This window comes from Physcomitrium patens, chromosome 19, assembly GCF_059467195.1.
Source record: "Physcomitrium patens ecotype Gransden chromosome 19, ASM5946719v1, whole genome shotgun sequence".
NCBI classification, from domain to species: domain Eukaryota; kingdom Viridiplantae; phylum Streptophyta; class Bryopsida; order Funariales; family Funariaceae; genus Physcomitrium; species Physcomitrium patens.
The window spans coordinates 8,993,298-9,016,490 of NC_143428.1; the positions used below are offsets into that span (position 1 = coordinate 8,993,298).

A 23,193-nucleotide genomic window follows, 5' to 3' on the forward strand; every position below is an offset into this window, starting at 1 on the left:
CTATGAAGAACCACCCTATATTTTATTTATCCTTTCTTGAGCCATATAAGATAGTAAATATCTTGAAAAGAAGACAAATGCCACCTCCTCCTATTAAAGTGGATAATAATCATAAATTCGAGGTAGAAGAAGTCTTAGATTCAACGTGATGCCAAAATAAATTGAAATATCTTTGTCATTGGCATGGATATGATATTAGTGAATGCACATAGGAGCCAACAAAGAATCTTGCAAATACATCAAAGAAAGTTGAAGCTTTTCATCGACAACATCCATCAAAATGAAGTTGAAGAATTATAAAGATCCATGAAAGATGATGACTGCTCCTCGTCAAACTTATCCATAGAAACAAAGGTAATGTCATGGACACATATATTTATCTCAATAGTTACTTATATGATTAGGTAGAAGTATGTAAATATAGATTAATTTCATAAAATCTTCTAGCATAGCTTATTAGAAGCTGTATAGATGCAATTTTGACTTTAGATGTGTTTGTAGGTTAGAAACTTAGCCAACAAGTTAACCTTGTGTTGGTAGCTTATAGAACAAGTTAACTTCATATAGTAGCTTGTGAAACAAACTAATTATGTAGCACATACATAGATAACTTGCCTTGTAAGTTAAGACATGTGGCTAACAAAGTCAACACATATTGGAGATCTAATAGAATATTGCCATGTAGCTCTTAGTTAGAGAATATATATATAGAGGCAAGAATGAAGCCTTCTTCACTCTTGTCAACATCTTTTTAATCCTTAGACTTGTTTCAAGACTTTCTAGTCTTTTTGTTTTTGGTAATAGCCATTCTATTTCAATGTTATATCATCTTTGAGTGACTTTCTACTTCCTTTCAATAATACAAGAGTGTATTGAGGATTTTCTTTCTTTGAGATTCTTGTCCATAATAATTTGTACCAATGAATAAAATATTCTAATCTATTTTGGTGTTGCCTTGAATCTAAGACTTCTTTTATTTTGAATATTTAATCATTAGCTATTTTTATAGAAGGATGTGGCATTTGTCTTCTTCTCAAGATATTCACTATCTTATATGGATTAAGAAGAGACATGTGAAATATAAGATAGATCTTTATAGACTTCAATAGATGTAATCAATAAGTAATAGGATTAACTTATTCATTAATAAGAAAATATCCAAGCTTATGATAATCCAACTTATTACAAGGAAAAATAATCTTGATATTACAACAAAATAGCCATACCTTGTCATCTATGATGAATTGTGGTTGTTCCTTGCATTAGGCATCTACATTGATTTTTTGTCATTTTTGAGCTTCTTTTAATTGTGCCTTCATTGTTGCATGTAGCTATGACAAATGATTTGCTAAATCTTCTACTATAGGATTATCAACTTTTGAAAAGTCAAAAGTATGAAGTTATGGATAATAACCATAATTGGTAAAAAAAGATATTAATTAAATAGAAAAATATATCAAGTTATTATATGCAAACTTTACCAATGGCAAAAGAGTTGTTCAATCATCTTGATGATAGTTGATGGTTCATCTCAAATACTACTCCAAAATTTGATTCATCTATTTTATTTGTCCATCAATTTAAGGATGAATAGCCAAATAAAGCTTTATATCCACCTTTAAAATCTTGAAAAGGATTTTTTAGAATCTTAATATAAATTGAGTCTCCCTATTTGATATAATATTTTTGAACAATCCATGATAGCAATAGATGTTATTAAAAAAAAACTTAGCCATTTTTTTTTTCATATGATCAATTTTGTACATGGTACAAAATATGCTATTTTGATAAAATAATCGATAATCACAAATATAAAATCATACAAGCTTGAGACATGAAGGTTTGTGATAATATCCATAGAAACAAAAGACCATAGTTGTTCCAAAATAATTAATGGCTAGTGAAGTCCATAAGATTGATGATAAGAAGTTTTGATTTTGAATAAATATTACATGATTGTACAAAGTCTTTAAATATCTTTTACATTAGAGGCCACTAAAAATCTCTAGATATTAGCTCTAAAATCTTCTTGTATCAAAAATGTCTAATTACTAGAAAGACATGACGAGCTTAAAGAACATACTTTGTCTTTTAGAATATATTATTATCCCTTAAAAAAATAGATTATTCTTGAATTCAACTATAGAAGTATCAAGAGACTTAGAAGAATTATTCTTGATATTATAAATAAGATGATTAAAAGACATACTTGATTGAATTTGCTTCATAAAGATTGAATCAATAATCAATGTTGATTTTACTGCTCAAAGATGAAAATTCTTTGGCTTCAAGAAAATCATTCTTTGTTGATCAAAAGTTGAGTCTTCTTCTTTTGATACAAGATAAGAATATCTAAAAAGGATGTTTGATAAATTTCATTATTTTTCAAATCAATAAGTAATCTTAAAATCAAAACTTGATAAAGACATGCTCCAACAGACTTAGTAATGATTCTAAACTTGTATTGATAAAAAGTACTCAAGGTTCTTGGGATTCAAATATAGAGTGACTAGATTAGAAGCACCTTCTAGATAATAAAGCCATTCTTAAAATGAATCCACAATTATAAAAAGCTCTTTATCATAATTTTTATAGTTAATCTCAATTATTGAAAATTTATTAGAATAAAAAACTACCTAGTTGAGCTTGTTATTTGCTACTATTTGTGACAAAACAACATCTGTAGCAAAATTTGATGCATTTTTTTCTATAAAAAATGCCTTCAAAAAGTCAACATGATATAAAATTAGTACAAAAATAAATATTGTCTTTAAGGCTTCAAAAGATGCTTCAATTTTTTATTCTATTTAAGTTTATCTTTAAATATCAAGAGTATAAGATGAGCCACAACTTCAAAAAAATTCTTAATAAAGATCTAATAATAATTGGTAAATCTCAAAATAAATTATATATTTTTAATTATTTTTAAGATCTTTCAATCTATAATAGTTTGAATCTTCTTAGAATATATCATAAGACCATCGTTTGAAATGATATATCTTAAGAAGTCAACTTGAGTAGTGTGAAATATACACTTTTCTATCTTGACATATAATCTTACATCTTTTAATTTTTGTAATATGCGACAAACATAAACTTCATATTTTTTTATATTTTTAAAATAGATGAAGATGTCTTTTAAATAAAATACAACAAAATCATCAAAAAAAATTGTAAAAAAAATCATTTATTAAATATTTAAAAGTAGCTAGCACATTCATGAATCCAAAAAGCATGATATTATATTTGAAATGTTGAAATCTAGTTCAAAATATAATTTTTTATTTATCTCTTTCTTTAATGCATACTAAGTTATATGCTTCTTACATATCTATTTTTATATAAATCTTTGCTTGATTTAATTAATCAAGAAGTCTTAAAATTAAGGATAGAAAGTACATATTCTTGATGGTGATCTTGTTGAGTCCTTAATAGTCCATACACATCTACAGAGATCCATCATTCTTCTTCACAAATAAGATAGGAGTCTTGATTGGAGATTTAAAATGGCATATGGAGTTTTTAGCCAAATTTTCATCAATATATTCCTTGAATACAGCCAACTTGTATTATAATAGATTATAGATTGATTCAAATGGTGGTTGAGCTCATTTTTGAAGATCAATGGAACAATAATAAGAACAATGCTTTGAAAGAATATTTGTATTTTTTTTTTCAAAGATGTCTTGATAATCTTAGTATTGGCTTAGAATACTACTTGAAATCTTTTTTCCATCAACAATAGATGTGGCATATATAACAAAATTTGACCCTTTTTTTTGTAACATGCATGAAAGTTCTTATACCTATCAAGAATGGTTTAGATATATAGGTCTTATAGGTTTCTACTTGCCTAATAGAATCTTGGGCTAAACCATGGAAAAAATTAAGATTGCAAGATATCTAGTCTATTGGAGAGTTATATCTTTCTAACTACAATAATTCTAAAATAATTAGGTTATATAAAGACTTAAATATATTAAATATTATTAAACTATTATAACTATTAATTAGTACTTCTACATGAATAGTTATATGTATAATATTCTCAAAAGATGATGAATAATTATCTATTATTTCTACATGCATAAGTTTGATTTCTTGGCTAAAGATATATCCTATTTTTTAACAAAGTCTTTGTCTATAAAATTGGCTAAGACTCTTGAATCCAACAAGACTAAGACTTTGTGATTTTTTTATCTTAAATAAAAATCTATTGTAAAATAAGGTGAAGGATTTAACGAGAGAATAAGACCTTTACTAGGAGTTGCACAAGATTCTAATTGCACGGTTCATATTGTAATTGGAAAAACTTATTTTTTGATATATTATCTTCTTTGGCAACCACGCTTCTTATTTTATAATTGCATTGTTTCTATAAACAATATTGAGCAATGCGCTTAGATTCTCTACAATATAGGTACAAATCTTTTTGACAACAATAAAAAAAAAAATTCTCAAAAAGAGGTTTAAAATGTACCATATTAATTTTTAATGGTTTTGGCCTTAATGAATATTTTTTTGAAAACTTAAGAGCTACTACCATCACTTGACTTATTCCTCTCCGACCAAATCTTTGTTCTTTAAGTCTTTCAAATAATTAATTGTTCCACATAATGGCTTGAGTAATAAATTATATCAAAGATTGTACTTTTGGCATTACTTATAATAAATCTTAGATGTTATCCTTCAATCCATATCAAAATTGATTAATAAGAGCTTTATCATTCTAATCCTTGTTATAAGCAAGGTTTTGGAATTGAGCATCATATATGGTAGCTTATCATAATCTTTGTTATAAAGATAAGAGCTTGGTCTCTACTAATCTTTCTCAATCACTTTCTCCAAATATGGCCATAAATACTTTTAGAAATGAATTCAAATCATAAAGGAGTCATGAATCCTTTTCGATCAAAAGTACAAACCAAAAGAGAACACTTCTTAATAGAAGTGTATCCATGAATTCAACTTGAGTAAAACCATTAAAATTTTGGAAGAGATGCAATCTTAGATAGAGCTTGTCTTGTTGTAGAAATTCTCAAAATTTTGATCTTGTTCTATTAAATTTATTAGGCATATTAATCTTTATCCCAATTGTACTCGTAAAAAGAAAACTTCTTAGATTTGGTTGTAAGATCAATCTACTTACTTCTTCCTTCAATTACATAATTTCTTAATATAGACTTTGAACTACTTTCGTAGGCATATAATTAGTATTTTCTTAGTTTATATTGGTGATGCATAAAATTTCTATCTAAGAATATTAATAAGTTCATGAAGATTTGCAATAGTTGCAAATCTATTCTTACTTTTGTCAAGTGTAGCATTGATAATTTTTCCTTCCATTTCAAATAATTTAACAAATTCACAAGTTAAATTAGAGGAAGGTAATATGCAACCTTTAATATCAAATGAATATTTCTACAAAGAAGGATAATCCACTCTTTTTAAAGAAAAAAATAGTGTTAAAAAACTAAATAATTTGTTTACAGGTGGGTAATTTGCTACCTTCAAAATGCAACAATAGAAGTGGGATAATTCACTCACTTCTAAAACAAGACAAGAACAATGAATTAACACTCTTGTCAAATTATCAAAGATATGAATCTTGAAAAAAAAAAAAAAAAAAAAAAAAAAAACTTCAATACACTCTTAAGTCATTCAAAAAGACTAAAAAATCACTCAAAGATGATATAATATTAAACTGTAATGACTATTGCCAAACACAAAAAGACTGAAAAGTCTGAAAACAAGACTAAAGACTAAAAATGCATTGACAAGAATAAAAAAGGCTTCACTCTTGCCTCCATATATACTCTTAATTTGGAGCTACAATGTAATATGCTATAGGACCTCTAAAATGTGTTGACTTTGCAAGACATATATCTTAACTTACAATACAAGTTTTTTATATGTATACTACATAATTAGCTTATTTTGTAAGCTACCAAGACGTGGTTAATTTTTTAATTAAGTTTCTAACCTATCAATCAACTCCAAACATATATAAAGTCAAAACAATGTTTATGAAGCTTCTAGGAAGCTTTTTTAGAAAATATTATGAAATAAATCTACTTTTATCTATTAATATTTAATCATATAGATAAATATTAGAATAAATATGTATATCTATGAAAAATTATATCAATGTATTGATCTATAGTTTGGTGTTTCTGATACCAATTGTCTCCTAGTGAATTTTGTAGTATTTCTTTTAAACTAGTTATAGGATTGTGAGCCCAAGTATTTTATTTGCAATATCATAGATATACATATTTAACCTATGTAGATGTTGATGATTCTATAGCATACAAGTTTCTTTGTAGAAATCTTAAATTTATAGAAATTCACTATAACACACAAATCTTTGTATTAATTAACTATATTTTTTATTCTTCGATTTTGACTTATTTTTTATCTTAAAAGTATGATCATATTCTAAAGAAATTTTTATATTCAACTTAGATATTATGATAGGTATGAGTAGTGTTGTTATATTTAATGTTGATAATATTGTATCTTTGGTTCAAATCTACTAATCCTTAGCATCCTCAAGATTGTAACTTATACAAATATATATTGAAAAATATTTCAATTGTAAATGTATGTATTGAAAAACACACAAAAAAATTATGTAAATATAGAAATTTTATATATGTATATAAATATAAATTTATTCATATCATAATTACTTATTTTTTTAATAAATAATGATAAACTTTACTAATATAAATTTTGTGTATAAATAGTCATCATTATTGGATAAAAATTTATCAGAAGCTGAAGAAGAAAAAATAAAGAAAAGGAAAAAACAAACAAACAAACAAAAGCTATAGATTGTTCAATCAATATACAATTGTTATTGTGATGTAAATAGTGATGAATATATTATACAAAAAAAAAATAGAGAAAAAATTATTGTATTTATGATCATAAAATAAATTGAATGAAAATATTAGAATTAACTTTTGAATCATCATTTTAAATTGGCATTTTTTTCAAAACCAAGTAAATATTTTATAGAATAAATAGATATTTTTTTATTACATTTGCAATCACCTATTTTATATTATTCTATTATCAATTGATTGAAAAAGAAATAATACTCATTGAATCTATATATATATATATATATATATATATACAAACACAATCTCATACTATAAGTAAAATATTAAAACATGTTAAAATTTATTTAATAATTATGTCAATCAAAAGCTCTCATCAAAAGTGGAATTAAATATTAGAAGAGATTGAATAAAATATTGTTGATAGTTCAAGAATCATAATAATAAAAATGAGTTTTTTGCAAGTATGACTTTCAATGAGCCTTATAACAAAAAGAAATATTGTATCAATTTTCTAACAAGAATTCATTGCAAAGTAATGACTTCAAATACACAAATACTTTTGTCTCTCTCTCTCTCTTTTTCAATCACTCATTAATCCATTGATCTCCACCTATCTACATAAGAAGCTACAAACACACATTATATATAAAGAAGAAACTTAATACAAGATACGTATTGCAATATTGTCATGATTGATTACTAGTTGTAGCACCAAGAGAGAATGCAAGACAAATGTGACATTACAAGCAGTGACACATACATGTCCATACTCAAGGCTATTGTACAAAGAAATGAGTCATTAACTGCGACAATGGATAGGATGCTGTGGGAGAGAGAATTGTATGTTATGCATTATTGGGCAGTTGTAACATTTTTTTTTTTTTTTTTTTTTTTTTGACAATTTGCCAAGAATGTATATCATGTGAGATTTTATTTTATTTTATTTTATTCCCTATTCACACACTAAATCACAAAAGCCACTATTTAGGCCCAAATGAAGATAAAAATATTAATGGAACTATCAGATTTCTAATATCTTATCAAGGTGGAGGATATATTTGCTATTATCAATAATTTTAAGAATATGTATGCTATTATCATCAATTCTAAAAATGTATATGTTATCATCAAAAAAATTAGAAATATATGCTATTATCAAGAGTATAGGGATATTCTTGATATTTTGACATATTTAAGAGGTACATATAATATTTTTCCTAAAATATATAATAACTATTAATTAATTTGTCTTATTTTTTTTGTAATAGTATTAGAATTTAAGATAGATTTTTATTTTTTAAAACTTAAATCAATATAATTGATCCAACTTTTAAATTAAAAAAATTAAGTTAGCTAACATCTTTTAAAAATTAAAAAATAATACTTCTCATATTATGATTAAAATCCAAGAATTGTAAAAGTATCTAAAAGATGATATTACTTAAAGAATTTTAGTGATTAAAGAATATTTTAATAATACTCTAATATTGTCTAAGAAAATTTTGTGAATTTTCTTAAGAAATGTATTATCTTCTCTATTTCTTTCTACATACTTCTACTTATTTCAATTTATTTTAAGTGCTATAAGTATTGATTATAAATACAAAGTAGCATAAAAAAAAAAATTTAAAAAATAAAAACTTATAGCAATAAATTATTTATTATGCGATTCATATCCAAATATTGTTTATTTCAAATGGTTATATCAGCACTTGATTATCTATATAGCTAATTAAAAATTTAGGCCTTAATTTTGTCATAACTTATAAATAAATATAATTATATTTAATATATAATTATGCTAAGTAAAAAGTTGGATAAAAATTTATTTTTTGAATTACAAATATTTTTAAAAATTATTAAGGAAGAAAATTTATTATAAATATAGTTTAAAATTAAAGATTTGTAAACAAAACAATAAATACACTTGAGTCTTTAATCATAGATGCCTATTTAATGATGAAAATTGATATTGAATAAGAAGATGGAAAAAATGACGTGAAGAAAATCAAAATTTTATAATGATAAAAATAAACATAGTAGTAGTAATAAGGTAATGAAAGAATATTAACTAAAAATATTATCTTGTATCATTCATATTCTATCAGAATTAAAAATTACATATTTTTACAATTAAATAATAAATAAATAAATAAATAACCCTAAAATTTATTAGTACTATTGACTATATCTACATATGCAAACCTACATATAAATGCACATTACAAGTCAAGAGATGTTTTTACTAATTTTCATTTTACACCATTCTAAACAGCTTTGTTTTTGTCCAAAAAAATGTTCCACCTCTGTCTAACCTTCTATGTCACCATTCAAACATACTCAACAAGGAAAAAGACCATTTTGGAAGAGAATAAAACAAACCAAAGCCTAACAAAAAAAAAAAACAACAACAACAAAGTAAAAACAAAAACAAGACGAGCTCTTAACAAATAGTCCTTAGCAACCTTCATGTTCCATCAGCCAATCCATCAATCAATCAACACATTGTTTTCCATGCACTCTGCAGCAATAGTTCAGCCACTTTGTGTCTAAATCAAGCATAAATATGCACAACATATTAAAGCATATTCGACGCCGTTCATGCAAAATGAGTCGTAGGTGACGCCGAGCACCTGATTTATCCACCTCACCATGAATTCTCCAGCTTCTCATCACCACTGCAACTCCCTAAACAACCCAAACCTGCTCGTGTTCGACGTCGATCGACAACACTCCGGTTCATCTCATCACATCACTCTCATCTTCACAACTCTCGCAACTCTCCAGCTATGGGGCGTGTTTTGTCGCAATAGGACGAGCTCGCTAGACAGAGCCGGTTCGCGGCACCTGTACCTGGAGCACGGGGACTCGACGTGGGCAGAATCAGGAAAACGAGGGTGCAGTTAAGGCGTGGCTGAAATAATTCAGCGGGTCAGAAGTGTTGGGCTGCAATTGGTGAATCGTCGTGAGAGATATTAGCTGCTGTGAGTGTGTCTGCAGACACGAATTGGGTCAGTGAATCATGGGATGTATCCACCTGGTTACTGGGTTAGGGTGCCATCCACCAGAACAAACTTCAGCTTGCATCTCTGGGGGAGTAAATTATGTGTTCTGGATCTTCCTTCCAGTCTGACAACCAGCGATGTGCGCTCATCGGCATCGAGAGGCATCACTAGTTTGGGTTTGGACTGGACTGTCATAGCCTGACCACATCGATTCTGAAGGCACCGTCGATGTGTGCCACTGATCTACATTCTCGGGAATCGCAATCAAACGCTACTCACATGGAAGATTGATGCTCATCACTGTCCTCCTTGACGCCTCTGACTAAATTTTTTTTGGCATTTGTTTGATTCTTTGCAATCACCACTACCTGAGAGTTACAATTAAAACATGTATTTTCATGTACGGCTTCTTAAGCTTTCCTAAGGCAAGTACCAAATTGCAAGAGTGAGTGAATTTGCCTAACTTACAGTGCAAGCATGAATTAAGTCAAGTTTGGCTAGGTAGCAAGGCCTATGAAAGAAGGATGAAGTGTTTTAACAGAGGTGATGTAGTTCTTTATTTACTTGCATATCTGCTCACTTCTTTCTTTTTGTTTGTTCATCTATGTTTCTTTGAAAATTAATGCACATATTCTTACGACGATGTTATATGTGGAGCGATTCGTTGAATCTTCGTTGCAATAATCTAGTGCTAAAGAGAATAGTGTTGTCAATGCATTAGCTGTGAATTCTTCTGAATCCAATCTAATGACCATAGGATTATGGACATACAAGAGTCTAACTTCTGTGAGCAAAAACCTAAAAACTTATCTTTTGGCACTTCAAATGCAACTTACAATTATATAAAAGTTAATCAATTAAGGAGGTTGATTAGATTAAGTTTACATCGAGTTAATTTGCAAGCATTTAAACACAATTTGATATCATTTATATTTTTTGATTTATTTATTTTTTAAATAATGTGTTAAGTTGGATCTAATTGCAAAGGTTGTAAGTTATTTTTGGCTCCATTATATTTAAAATTGAGCCAAAAATTAAAGACCACAAACAATTAACTACACTACAAATGTAAATATATGAGTTTTAAAAAAATTATTATTATTTTATTAAACATGTACTTTGATAACTTATGATGTTTACCAACGATAAACTAAAAGCTAACATGAATATTTATCTAAATATCAATACTTCCTATATTACATAGTTTAATTTTTTTTTTTTTTTGCAATAGAGTTTTTTATGTACAGTATTTTTTTTTCAACATCTCTATGTACTTTGTATTAAAAATAATTTAAAAATGAATGAAAGTATTAAATAATATGCATCATAAAATTTTGTTAAATTGAATTAAATTATATATATATATATATATAAATCATTGCACACAAAATATTTTACAATAAATTTAAAGAATGATTTAATCAGACATATTCTTAATTTTCAATTTCAAATAAGAGTTTTATTGTGTGTATGTGGGATACATGACATGAGGGTGTTCATGCAGCAAAAAGGGAGTGTCTACCTAATGGTTCCCTTTAATTTCACCCACAATTACACAAAAGATCGACCAATCATTTACGGGTTTCTATTTATATTAAAGTCTAAGAAAGATTGAATCAATTCAAAGTAAACTTGAACCATCAAGGATATATAGATAGATCCCAGATTTGATCCTCCCAATTACACGGTTCGGTTCCTGCATGAGGTTGCCTGACCACACTATGGGAAAACGTAAAAGAGAAAGCAGTAGGGGAAAGAGAGGTGGAGTTTCATCGTCGTCGATTGCGAGGTGTTCCGCTCCAGCATGTGCTCCTTTTGCGGCGAGAGATTCGCTGGAGCGGGATCTTTTTTAGCGCAAAAGTGATTTCCATGTAGAGCTATGGACACAGAACCCCAGCAGTAGATGCAGCAACAGTATGAAGTGGAGGACCCAAGCCCAAATCCAGCCCCCCTCTGAAGGCCCCACGCCGAACCCTAAACTTCCGTTTTCCTTGTGTAGCAGGATGTGTGGACGGACTCTGGTGGGTTCCGGCTCTACGCCACCGCGTACTCCGTTTGTTTCTTGAGCCTGCTTCTGGGTTCTGAATTTGCCTCTCCAAGCTCGATTCTGTCGTGGGTTCTCGTGGATCCGCTTCCCCACCTCGAGCGGTTCTTCCCCGTGCGCCGAGCTGCGAGTCATCGAGGGATCAGTAGGGTTGCAGCAGATCGAGATTGCGGGTGGGTGTTGGGCTTTCTGAGACTTGGTTGAAATGTGAGCTCTAAATCTGTGCTGTATTCTCCTTGTCTGAAATTGAGTTTTGGTGTTTATTGCACTTCCAGGTTGATGTAGTATGTGGTGGGGTTAGGGGTGTAAACTAAGCTGGATAGCAGAGAATGCAGGTGGAAATGGACACTTGTGGGGACGGGCTTTTGAGTGGAGCGTGACGATATGAGGATTTTGCTACTCTTCAATTAGGGTTGTTTCTTTGAAGCAAATCGTGAAATCCCCCGTGGGGCTGGAAGAGTTGGCATCGTGTACATAATTAATCCTTGATATGTGCATCTTGAAGGGGAGACCTGCCGTATTCGATTATTTCAAGCTCCGGACGGGAATGATGTGGCTTGGCGGGTCTTGGTGCAATTGTTTCTTCAGTAGGAGAGATGCATTAGCCCTGCTCGCTTAGCTGCTGTGGTTTCAAATCGAAGGTGGAGAAGGGCTTTAGTTCGTATAAGGAAGAGTTGGGTTGTTTTAATACCCTGTTGATACATAATGCACAACGGAAGACAAAGATGCGATGGAGATTATACTTAAATTCTGCAACTGCGCAAAGCAAGGAAACGATCGAAGCATGTTACATGGTTCGGGAGTTTTATTAATGTTTTCATGCACAGTTTAGGAAAGTCAATGGGAGTATTTCAGGTCTATCAATGGGTAGGAATCAGGTGGCAAGGGCTGAAACTTAGGCCTCTGTTTTTGGATGAAGTTAAGGGCTCGTGTTGGTAGCGACTGGTTGTTACTCGAGAGATCTCGCTCGAAAGTGACAAGTGTGTCATTACAAGTTGGAAATTATCTTGTTTGTGGGATTCTCACGGCAAGGGGCATCATTAGTCCCTATGATAAAAAAAAATGGACCTACATAGTGGCGAATTTCGAACCGACATCTCTCTAGTGGATACACATCATTCTCCGAGTGAAGGAGATGAAGCTCATCTATCAGACCCTGACCACATCCTCCATGACTCCAATGGCAGCCATGTGAACGGAAACAGTCATTTAATGCACGCTAGCAACCACCATTCCCTCATTACACTTGAGGACGAAGTAGTATATGGACATCCTCAGGGCTCACGGTGTGGGCGGCTATATAAGAAAAGTAATTGGGTGGTAGAAGAGATGTTGGTTCTGCAGGCGGCGAAGAGGGAGGACTTCCATCGCCATGATCGGGGTATGAAGGGCATACAGAATCCCGTGCAGGAGAGATGGAATTGGATTGAGGACTATTGCTGGGCTTCTGGAGTCCAACGAAGTGCTCAACAGTGCCATGATAAGTGGGAGGTCATCTCAACAGCATATAAAAAGGTCTATAATAATGAAAAATACGCGTGCAATGGACACAAGTCTTACTGGAACATGTCACCCGAGGAGCGCAAGCGAAATAAATTACCACCAAATTTTCAAAAGGAGGTATTCAGTGCTTTGCTAGAGTGGTGTGATACCAAGATAAAGCATTCGGACTCTGGAGAGCTTGTGGTTGATACATCGGGGCCACAGGGACCATCAGGTATGCCTGTGAATCCTTTCCTCGGTTGCTTGTGTTGCTTGTCTGATACCTGGGTATAGATTGACAGATGTCTTGTTGTGGTTGCCAATCATTCAATCTGCTTTGTTAAAGCAGTTGTCGGGGTATTCATTTCTTAGGCCCAAATTCTAATTCAAGACCAAGAGCTCCAATCTGTGCCATGTCCTGCACATGTCATTGAAATTGAACGAATTAACGACTGTGAGCTGATTAAGTCGGTCTTTGTTGGATTCTTATCTTTAATTATTATTATGACAAGGTTATAACTCCACATTTATTTCAGATTTGAGGATGCCTGTTTTGATATTACTCCTTTCCGATGGGGCAGCTCTTTGTCGCCAGACAACAGAATATGAATCTCTGAGTATGTCTCACTTGCAGGTGTGAAAGCAGAGCTTGTTGACTCCGAAGACGAAAGCGGGGAGGAAACGAGCGGTCCAAATCAGTTTGGGAAGAAGAGAAAGTTGTGGTCAAAAACAGACGAGGCACTGGCTACAATACTGGTTCGCAACAACAAGAACGTGGTTGAAGCAATGCTGGAATCCGAAGACAGGAAAGATAAGCGACACCGAGAAGATCTTGAGATGGAGAAAGTGAAGCTGGAATTGGAGAAGGAGAAATTTCGAGGTGCCATGAAACTGGGCAGTGGTTATATTGACGCCCTCGTCAACATAGGTGATGGTCTGAAGCAGCTCAGTGCGGCGCTTTGTGCAAATATTCATTCATGATGCATGTTGGTTGCTTTACCGCAGTCTGCTACAAGCAGGGATTGAAGTACTGATTGTTTGAAGTCCTTGCAATCTGATGGGATACACATCCCTTCATGGATACTTTTGGCGCCAACTAGGTTTCTGGGATCACCAGCGAAGCCTTTTCGTAATGTATCTGAGGTCAGCTTTGTTGCTGGTAGAATTTTGCGACATCGCTGCTGTTATTAGTTGTCATGATCTCCTTCAAGAACTCTGCATGAAGTAGGAGGGGTATTAGATGTGAAGCAGTTGCAAAGAAATGTGTTGCCCTCATGGATTAATTGTAGATTCAAGAGCTAGATCGTTCTTTTATGTTATAATCCTTTCAAGAATCCCCGTCCATTTTGATACCTTGAACACAATAATTCCGCAACCATGACCAAGCCTCCATGCAGATATGTGCATGATTCGAGGTCCCCAACAGGAGTTTCCTTCGCCATAAGCTTTACTCTGATGGTGGTCATCAGACTGTTGGTCTAGAATGTATGCCCTTGCTAGACTCGAATCAACATCCCTTAATTGCGATCCCCATCATCGCTGCTGACTCGGGGCCCTTTTCGTTCACCTCCATAAACGTCATCTGGCTCCCACTCGAAGTGTACACAACCGCGTCAGTGTCTCTATTATCTTTCAAGATATCCTGAAACTTTCAAATTTGAAATCTCCCGCAGATATACTCTTCAAGTGGTCGGGCCCGAATCGGATGCCCAATCTTCTCATTCAGGGATAAAATCACTTGTGTTGAAAGCCAGCAGTTATCGACTTTGTCGAGGTCTTGGGGCAAGTGGAGGGATTTGAATGTGGGACATGGCCCAACGTATTGATGGCATCATTTTCACTGCGACTGAATTTCCAGTCAAATGGTATAAAAAATTTCGTATCATATTTCAAAGGAGTATTTGCAGAAACCTTATATTTTGGTATAACCATAAAATGCACACAGAACTGGATTTGAGGCGCCGGATATTTGAGGAAAGCAACCAGGAAGTTAAAACTTGTTGGCAATTAGGATTCCACACGACATCTCTAATCTAGGAATGCCTGGAAAGTGGGTTTCATCTGGATGATTTCATCGACTTAGACGCGATTCGCTCGTGTCATTTCCTGGTCGCCGCAGTAACCCGAGAATCTGTGCACATCATGTCCCTGTACGGAACCCTTGAGGCAGATTGCAATTTGGTTTATTGTTGGCCCCTTCACTCCTGCTGCCACCACAGCTTGCATGAGAGTGATGCCCATAGGGAATAGTACATTCTCCTCTGAACCTTTCTTCGCTACCATTCTTGGCAGATCTACCACGAATTGCTCGTTGGTCTATCAACATCCTGGGCAAAATCCTCCAACTCTTCAACCTAATCTATGAAATTTTACACGCCCTTTCTTTCAGAGCCCTCTGCATCGAATACGATGCAAAAACTAGCAAGGTGATAGTAGGTATATGCATGAGATAAAATGTTACCGATTAGTATAAAGAAATTATGTGCACAAGGGATAGCACAGCGCCAACATCCAAATGACGAAACATCCGGAAACGCACCTCACGCAAAATGCCCTTCCTCGAGATCCTTGTGCCCATCCCGAGACCCACCACTCGTCCATGTTTATTTGAGAGAACTGGAGCGACCATTAATAAAGTCTAACGCTAGCCTTAGAAACAACTTGTCAGTCCGAGTCAGGTGACAATCTGATCAGCTGTTCTCGATTGGAAACTCGACACTTCTGGTTGATCGGGATGGAGAACTCTGTTTTAACAATTAGTGCATGCGGGGTATTTCAGTCGTGTTCCACCGTTCGTCGACTCACACTGCTTCAAGTAATGTACCGTCGCATCAAATGAATCACCCTGAATATTGTCAGATGAAAGTGAAGAATTTAAAGCAGACAATGTTCCCTGGTTTTACATGCCAAGATCTAGAAGACTCCTGATTGTACGAGCAGAGAATAAGGCCCACGCAGCAATCAGTGGCTTGAATAGAACACTTGGCCAACCAAGCCAGGTCAAGTCAAGCCTTTCAATTCTCCGTTCAGTGGCAGCACAAGACTACAGTGAGCTTCGAGAGGAAAGCAATTTATTCTGTTACTTAACCCTAAGCACTCGTGAAACTTTGAAGGCTGTCAAAAAGCAGGATCAACTAAGGTCTCACAACCATCACAAAAAGAAACTAGATTCATGAAGTGATTTCCTCGTCGAAAGTCGGGCCGGATTTCCCACACCCATCTTGCTGACATCTTGATGCTTGCTGTCTTAACATTAATAGCTTGGACAGTGCACACCACCCGTATCATACATCCTCTCGACATTTGCACACACAAACTCCATATTTAATGCCAGATGGTAACGGTGGGCAGTGGTTTCTACCAAAGAAGGGACTGAAAGTACTGACCTGCAGAATAGTCTAACAGAGGCTAATGTATATCCCCATAGAACAAGGGGTGCTTTGCAAATAATTTAACCTATCAATTTGTCTGGCTCTCGGGTTTTTGGGGACGATTCCCACCGGACGCCAATACATAAATATAGAAGGCCACCATTGCACCACTTATAAGGCCTACAACTCCCGTTGGAAAGAGCGCCTTGTTCACAGTGTAATGCCTAAAATACCTGATACCAAGAAATGAGTTTCCCGTGAGCAGTAGAAAATCTCAAGCTAAAACATAAAATGGGAGGAAACGAGCAATCGGTCTGATGATGTTAAAGAAGTGTAGAATTACAGCCTGAAAGTTGCATAGAAAACCCCACAAAAAAGATGAAATGAAGATATAACTGGGCATCATTCAAAATAATGAGTACAACACATTACAACAGGCTGAACTACTTCAGAAAGATCATTATCTCAGGATTCAATCTACTTTAAGTCTGTAGACAGACGAAGAAGAAAATGAAAATATAAGCCGAGAAATAAACCTGAAGAAGATAAAGGTAGTGATGGCTGATTGACTCTGGATGTACGTCATTGAGGACTCCCCTTTTTCCCACTTTTTCAAGCTGGTCAAACCCAAGTAAAGGATTGCGCTTCCTAGCAGTACACCGAACCTAATGGCTGAAATCGAGCCGGAAAGTATAAACCATAGTAGACCTCCAACAGATAGGAAACCTCCGTAAGGAATACCCAAGCAGAAATCATGAACCTTAGAACCGCTCCCTCCAGCTTCCGAATAGTGCGCACGAAGGACTGATTCTGCAACTTCCTTCACTGTCTCCGGCGCTTTCTCCACGACATCTGCTAGATTATCTTTCTGCTTGTTGGCAGTTTCCTGTGCCGTTGCAGCGAGCTTATTCAATGCGACATCGGTTTCCTCTAGAAGTTTTTTAGTGATATCTCTCAGTTTCTCCAGTTCCTGACAAAGGACAAGTTCAACCATTGAATTCTTGAAAACAGAATCTAGACTTGACCAATCTATTAATATGTGACTTTAATAATTAGTGAACTGCTCTAATTCTTCTTGCGAACCGGAGTCCCAACAAGATAGGAGCTTGCAAAACTCCAACACAATAACTGGTGTCTCGATGTCGTATAACGGATCGACTGGGAGGTCGCACACTCTACCGTTGTTGGGGTAAAATAAAATAAAATAATAAAGAATTCCGATGCCTCCAACCAACCACAGGAGCTTGTTAAACGTTGATGTTAGCAGCAAAGAGTCAGATATGTGATTTACATCACACGCCCTGCCGTGGGGTTTCTGAAAAATACAATAGAGCTACTACACCTTATAAGCTGTTTCTTGTGCAAGACTCTTAGTTTCGTCCGCTTTCCTTTTGAGATCCTCCACAGTGCTGGAAAATGCCTGCTTCGACTGGTCAATGCCGCTCTTGATATTCAGTTTTAGTTCCTCCCCAGTATTTCCCAGTGATTCCTTTCCCTCATCAACTTCTGTGCTTGCCTTCCCTTCCACATCTTCCACGGCACTTCCAACTGATTGCTTCGCCCCATCGAAATCCCTGGCTGCTTTGTTGGCGGCATTCTCTGCCTTCGTCCCCAGCGGCTCGTCAGGTCTGGAGTATGTGGCTCGTGCGATGCTCCTCCGTAACCCAAACCTCTTCAAAGCTTTCCCTTGGTAACCTGACGATACCCCTCCGACTTGCATCGACTGCACTCTAAGAGAAGCGACAGCTACAGCCCTGCCGCGGAAATTCTCATTCTTCCCGGCACCATGGTCAATTACTGATCCTACGATCCCCAATGACGCGCTCCCACAGCAAACAGACGACATTGCCCTCATGCACTCCATCTCTTCCCTCCCTCTATCCCACAAAAGAGAAAATGAAGAAGCAGAAAACACAGAGAAAAGGTCGCAATAACCTCAAGCTCTCATGTGATGGGACCCAAGTCCAGAAATAAAATCCAAACACAAATTCAGCGTTCCTCTAATATTCTTACATTCACAAAGGAGGGTTGTCATTCTCCATTTTCCACATGCACACTAAAAGCAGGAAACTGCAGAAATAGAGTTTGTCTAATTCCAAGTAAACCCTGCAATTGACAACCTCAAGAGAAAAACAAAACAATACAATAATTCAGGGCGTGCTTCAAGCACACATTCTTGCTGGCAATTGTGGCTATTTTGGTACGTAGTAGACAGAATGAGTTTCCAGATGTTTCGATACAACCCACGTTCGAGAGTGCATTGGCATCCTTCGAAGGTGACGAATGCTTGCGTCAACAGTTTCTTTTCAGAGCCTGGAATGGACGTTTTACACAATGGGACAAATCAGCCGCTTTCACACTGCGCCTTCTGAATGGCCCATCTTCCGCATACTGTTCACAGTGGAATGAGATTTCAAGGAGCTTCATGGGTGAAGACTGAATTCCATAATGGAAGCTAAAACTGGTAGTGTCTTTGATAATGACGTTCATTCCGGTTTCTAACACTTCATTGACTACCGGTGAGACGGATTTATCCAGCGACGAGAGGCTTTCTTCCATCTGATCCCTGCAGTTGCCAAATTACGACAGGCAATAATAGAAAAATTGACAGGGACGGCACAGCATGGAGTGGGATTAAATGTGAAGTGCGGTTGGAGGTGGTGACAACCATCTGTTGGTAGCGAAGATGACAAGATTTTATGAAAGACCTTAAAATCAATTTTACTTCAGTATTTCTAGACTCTGGTGAAAGTGACAGAATAAGGGTTAGATCCACTGGTTTGGCCACATCCAGCCTTTTGCTAAAAAAGAGGCTGCATCTTACAAGAAAAAACATTATTAGAATTTGAGAAGGCCGAGGACATGAGAGAAGGGTAAGGTGAGCCGGTCACCGTCGTCCCAATGCTGTAGTAGAGAAATGAAAATTAGATTCATAATCAGAATTCAAATTCCCATGAGTACAGAGTACATACTTGCGTTCAGAAAAATGCACACATTGTAGGTTAAGTGCCCGAAGAGTAGATTTAATCTCGAAAACATTCCGTGAATACCAACACCGATTCCTTGAGTGTACTGTACAGAGTGTAAGCTCTAGGCGGTTCTCAATACTAGAGGCCAAGCATTTTCATGCTCATCAAGGATATCTAGGCTTTCTACGACCCAGTGCATGAGCGCAATCTCTGAAAAAATGGTTGCATACGCTTCCTTGCACTTCACACAAAACCATAAGACCTAATCTAATAGATTGGTCTCGTTTTGAGAGACAAGTACATCAAGTTAAGTAGTTAGGAGCAGTAAGATATAGTAGGAATCTGTGCAGGAGACTCCTTGGTTGTTCAGAGTCACCTAAATGTGTAGGAGGCATTGTTGTCGTCATCTTTAAGTCTAAAAAAAATCGATCCAATGAAATTAGAAAAATTCCCTTATGTTCGTTGGTTTATCGCTTCCTGCTCGGCTAGTTCCTTGTTCCGCAAAAACTCCTTCTCCTGAAAATTGAGAGACGCAGTTGCATCTTCAGGTTTAGGTTTGCGCTCCTCTAGTAAACCTAGTGGGTCAGCGGTGTCCTTGCGAATGCGTTGCGTCTTGAATGATGCCAGAGCCCTGTGGGCATAGCCATACTTTTCCAGCACTTGGTTGTCTGCAAAATTGAAAGCTCGCTCCATCTGCAAGAAACATTCATCCACTTCGGGAGTCACAGAGAGCTGGCAGGGCTTGCACCCTACGAAGTGAGTCACGAAAGGCCACCGCTCATCTCCAAAACCGGGGTGACTCTTCGCCATCAACTCTTCATACCTGTAAACCAAGTATTTCCAGTACCCATGAAGGTAGAACTCCCACTCGATGTGCGTCTTCAGCTTCCATTTAGGGTCATCAAAGAGCATAAGGTAGACCAGCGCGGATTGATCATCAGCTTCAAAGGTAGGACGCTCAACTAGCTTGGCAGTCAACATTTTTCCTGCAACAAGTGCCAAAGAGAGATTAAGAGTGAGAAATGAAGGCCCTTACAGCAGAGGGCCTAAATCACACAGAAGTACTCACTTCATGAATGATAGAAGAGGCATCACAGCAGATGTGAATTTCAAGCCTCGAGCAAAGGCGAGTACAGTAGCCGCACCTGCGTTAACCCTAGTTTCTCCTTCCGGGCCAAAGGGAGCCCATGCATCGAGCAGATCCAGAGACCATTGACAATTTCTGATGAGAAAAATACCAGTATTCAAACCTATCCAACGATGCTGCTCAAACAAGAGGTTGTGGAACCCATGCACGACCAAGTTCTTGCCCTCATACTTCTCCATAGGCATCTCAAAAGCCATGTCCGTGAAGATGGCGTCACTATCCATCCACCATATCCACTCGACTTCAGGGTGACTAACCATCAGCTTCCTTAAGAGTGGAAGCTTAGCCCAGAAAGAAGTCATTTCTTTAGAAAAAGTTGCCATGTTGTAGAAAAACTCGAGTCCGTGGAGGCGAGCGTAGTCGAGTCTGTTCTTTACAAACTTCAGATGGTAGAAATCACCCATGGGATTAGCACAAGGGCCGGGCTGCGAACCCGACACGAGTAGGATCTTCGGCTTGCCGTTACGGGTCTTGTTCTTTCCTGGGTTGAGGTTATTCCAGATCACCCGCTGCTGATCCCAGTTCGAAATTTTGGGACCTAGAGTGTAAGGCGTACTAGGGTCCCATTTCTCCTCTTCGACAAACTTACTGGCGGTCACTGGATCTGGTTTCTCAGAAATATTCACCTCGTCGGCCTGGGCGAGCTTGCGTCCATGTCGATTTTGCCCAACGTGCGCCCATTCAGTAGTACCTTCAATATCGCCAATATGATGGTCGCTTACCATCGCGGTACTTCGCAGAACAAGGATGGTTACAAGAACACAAAAAAGAGTGGCCTTACAGGAATTCAAGACTTGCATCATTTTGCGGGTCGTGGGAGTCATTACTGAGAGACCTTTCATCATGTCTGGCACTCTGCGAGTCCTTGTGTCTAGGAGACACAGAGAAAGAAGTTGAAAGATCTTCCTGATCCTTCCTACAAATAACTATAGAATGAACACTTCATTGAAGACAGCTTATCACATACTCCTCGGCTGCGTATCTGAGAGTGCACCCGCAAGATCACAAATAAGGATAGGCAAAACGGTATAGCTCTTAACTGTCCACTCAACTCACAGACTTTTAACTGCACACTTGGAACTAAAAAAAAACAGTCCCAAAAGTGACACGAACTTCCTCATCCCGCATTAGATTCACTATCCATAGCATTATGTCAATGATCATTAAATAAACCTCTCATAACAGATAGAATGAAATACAAGACAAGAGAACAGAAATCAGACACGGACACAAGCAAGTGCATCGCAAGAGAACAAAAAGCCTAGTTAGAAAGACACAACACATTTTCTGCACACTTCACAATCTACAAAGCACACGAAAAACGGCTAGTCTAGCCGCAACCGATCCACCGCAAGCCTACACTGCCCAGAAAATAAGCCAAACCCCCGTCAACTCGTAGGCTCATCAACCCAACCACGAACAACGCACACCACAAACGAGCAAGCCAGCAAATAGGACTTACACAAGCACTAGTTCGTATTCATGCTCACACTCCACCTCGAAACCCCGCTTGAATCCAACCAATACAGAGAGCAAAACCTCACACCCAAGAGAGGAACTGACCACAGCGCGCTAGCATGCGCGAGAGAAGAGGAAACTCACCACTCCGGAACACAGCCAGCATAGAGACAGGTGAATCAACTCGACGACGATGAGACTCTAGAAAGCACCCACGAGGAAAGAGGAGGAGATGCGAAAACGTAGGGGCGGGTAGCGAGGGTGGCAGGCAGCGGCAGCAGCAGGAGGAGGGAGTTGGGCGAAGAGAGATCCAAAAAGGGCATCGACAAGGGGAGGCCGCAGCAGGGACGTGGTGTGCTAAAACGGAGTGCGTTATGGCGAGGCAATGCGCGCCACCCCGAAACCTGACTCTGACTCTGACTGACTTGCTCTCCCTGTGGTGGGTCTGTGCGATCCCCGCCCGCGGCGCAGTTTAATCCGCGTTTTCCTTCTTCTCCGCTCGATCCTCTGCTCCGCGGGACGCCTTGGATTTCACGCCCTCTCGGTGCATGTGCCCCCCACGACCGCTCAACTGCCCCCGCTTTGGATGTATTCTCTTCATTGCTCCCATCTCCGTGTCTTCTACTTATTAGTTTGTTTTTTAATATATTTTATATTTCCTAGATTTGGTGACCTAGGTGGATTGACAATGGGGGAGAGCGAACTCTCACGCCTTCGCTTGCCTGTCAGCAGAAGATCTCTCTCTGAGGAATTTCCTTTTGCTTTCTGAATCCTCGTGAATTTTATAAAAACTAAAAATAAGAAGAAGGTGTTGTATCGTATATACCTATATTATCTAAGTAAGTGAAATCAAATAGAAATTGATT

General features: G+C 36.2%; 3 protein-coding genes and 1 long non-coding RNA gene across 10 annotated transcripts; 1 reads left to right on the forward strand and 3 right to left on the reverse strand.

The window, feature by feature from the left end:
• The first annotated feature begins 11,635 nt into the window (after positions 1–11,635).
• On the forward strand, positions 11,636–14,716 carry LOC112296082 (uncharacterized). 6 transcript variants are annotated; one of them, XM_024548226.3, is made up of 3 exons: positions 11,636–12,107; positions 12,406–13,617; positions 14,017–14,716. In XM_024548226.3, exons 2-3 carry the CDS (start codon positions 12,963–12,965, stop codon positions 14,361–14,363), a joined length of 1,002 nt encoding a protein of 333 aa, XP_024403994.1. In that variant the 5' UTR covers positions 11,636–12,107; positions 12,406–12,962; the 3' UTR covers positions 14,364–14,716. The 6 variants fall into 6 exon arrangements, with proteins under 6 accessions (XP_024403994.1, XP_090100939.1, XP_090100938.1 ...); XM_090244813.1 differs by having other exon boundaries at positions 11,652–12,073; positions 12,236–13,617; XM_090244812.1 differs by having other exon boundaries at positions 11,748–12,107; positions 12,236–13,617.
• A 632-nt stretch (positions 14,717–15,348) lies between these two features.
• LOC149987382 (uncharacterized) lies at positions 15,349–16,123 on the reverse strand. The gene is made up of 2 exons (XR_016498688.1): positions 15,922–16,123; positions 15,349–15,709 (listed from the first exon to the last, which is right to left on the reverse strand). It is a non-coding gene; the product is annotated as an uncharacterized LOC149987382 (long non-coding RNA).
• A 228-nt stretch (positions 16,124–16,351) lies between these two features.
• LOC112296081 (uncharacterized) lies at positions 16,352–18,975 on the reverse strand. The gene is made up of 3 exons (XM_024548220.3): positions 18,096–18,975; positions 17,290–17,723; positions 16,352–16,986 (listed from the first exon to the last, which is right to left on the reverse strand). The coding sequence occupies exons 1-3, from the start codon at positions 18,615–18,617 to the stop codon at positions 16,842–16,844; spliced, it is 1,101 nt and encodes a 366-aa protein (XP_024403988.1). The 5' UTR covers positions 18,618–18,975; the 3' UTR covers positions 16,352–16,841.
• Positions 18,976–19,748: 773 nt separating this feature from the next.
• Positions 19,749–22,790, reverse strand: LOC112296079 (putative xyloglucan 6-xylosyltransferase 3). 2 transcript variants are annotated; one of them, XM_024548219.3, is made up of 3 exons: positions 22,472–22,790; positions 20,868–21,851; positions 19,749–20,708 (listed from the first exon to the last, which is right to left on the reverse strand). In XM_024548219.3, the coding sequence occupies exons 2-3, from the start codon at positions 21,712–21,714 to the stop codon at positions 20,176–20,178; spliced, it is 1,380 nt and encodes a 459-aa protein (XP_024403987.1). In that variant the 5' UTR covers positions 21,715–21,851; positions 22,472–22,790; the 3' UTR covers positions 19,749–20,175. The 2 variants fall into 2 exon arrangements, with proteins under 2 accessions (XP_024403987.1, XP_024403986.1); XM_024548218.3 differs by having other exon boundaries at positions 22,332–22,658.
• Between the last annotated feature and the right edge of the window lie 403 nt (positions 22,791–23,193).

What these genes read in the sequence shown, in the direction of transcription:
- LOC112296082 (XM_024548226.3), top strand. Translation starts at nt 12,963, where the DNA reads ATGGACCTACATAGTGGCGAATTTCGAACCGACATCTCTCTAGTGGAT. An exon ending in GGGGCCACAGGGACCATCAG is followed by an intron (nt 13,618 to 14,016) that starts GTATGCCTGTGA and finishes TCTCACTTGCAG; the next exon opens with GTGTGAAAGCAGAGCTTGTT.
- LOC112296081 (XM_024548220.3), bottom strand. Translation starts at nt 18,617, where the DNA reads ATGGAGTGCATGAGGGCAATGTCGTCTGTTTGCTGTGGGAGCGCGTCA. An exon ending in CACAAGAAACAGCTTATAAG is followed by an intron (nt 17,724 to 18,095) that starts GTGTAGTAGCTC and finishes GTCCTTTGTCAG; the next exon opens with GAACTGGAGAAACTGAGAGA. An exon ending in ACTACCTTTATCTTCTTCAG is followed by an intron (nt 16,987 to 17,289) that starts GTTTATTTCTCG and finishes TCTTGGTATCAG; the next exon opens with GTATTTTAGGCATTACACTG.
- LOC112296079 (XM_024548219.3), bottom strand. Translation starts at nt 21,714, where the DNA reads ATGATGAAAGGTCTCTCAGTAATGACTCCCACGACCCGCAAAATGATG. An exon ending in AGAAACTAGGGTTAACGCAG is followed by an intron (nt 20,709 to 20,867) that starts GTGCGGCTACTG and finishes CACTTGTTGCAG; the next exon opens with GAAAAATGTTGACTGCCAAG.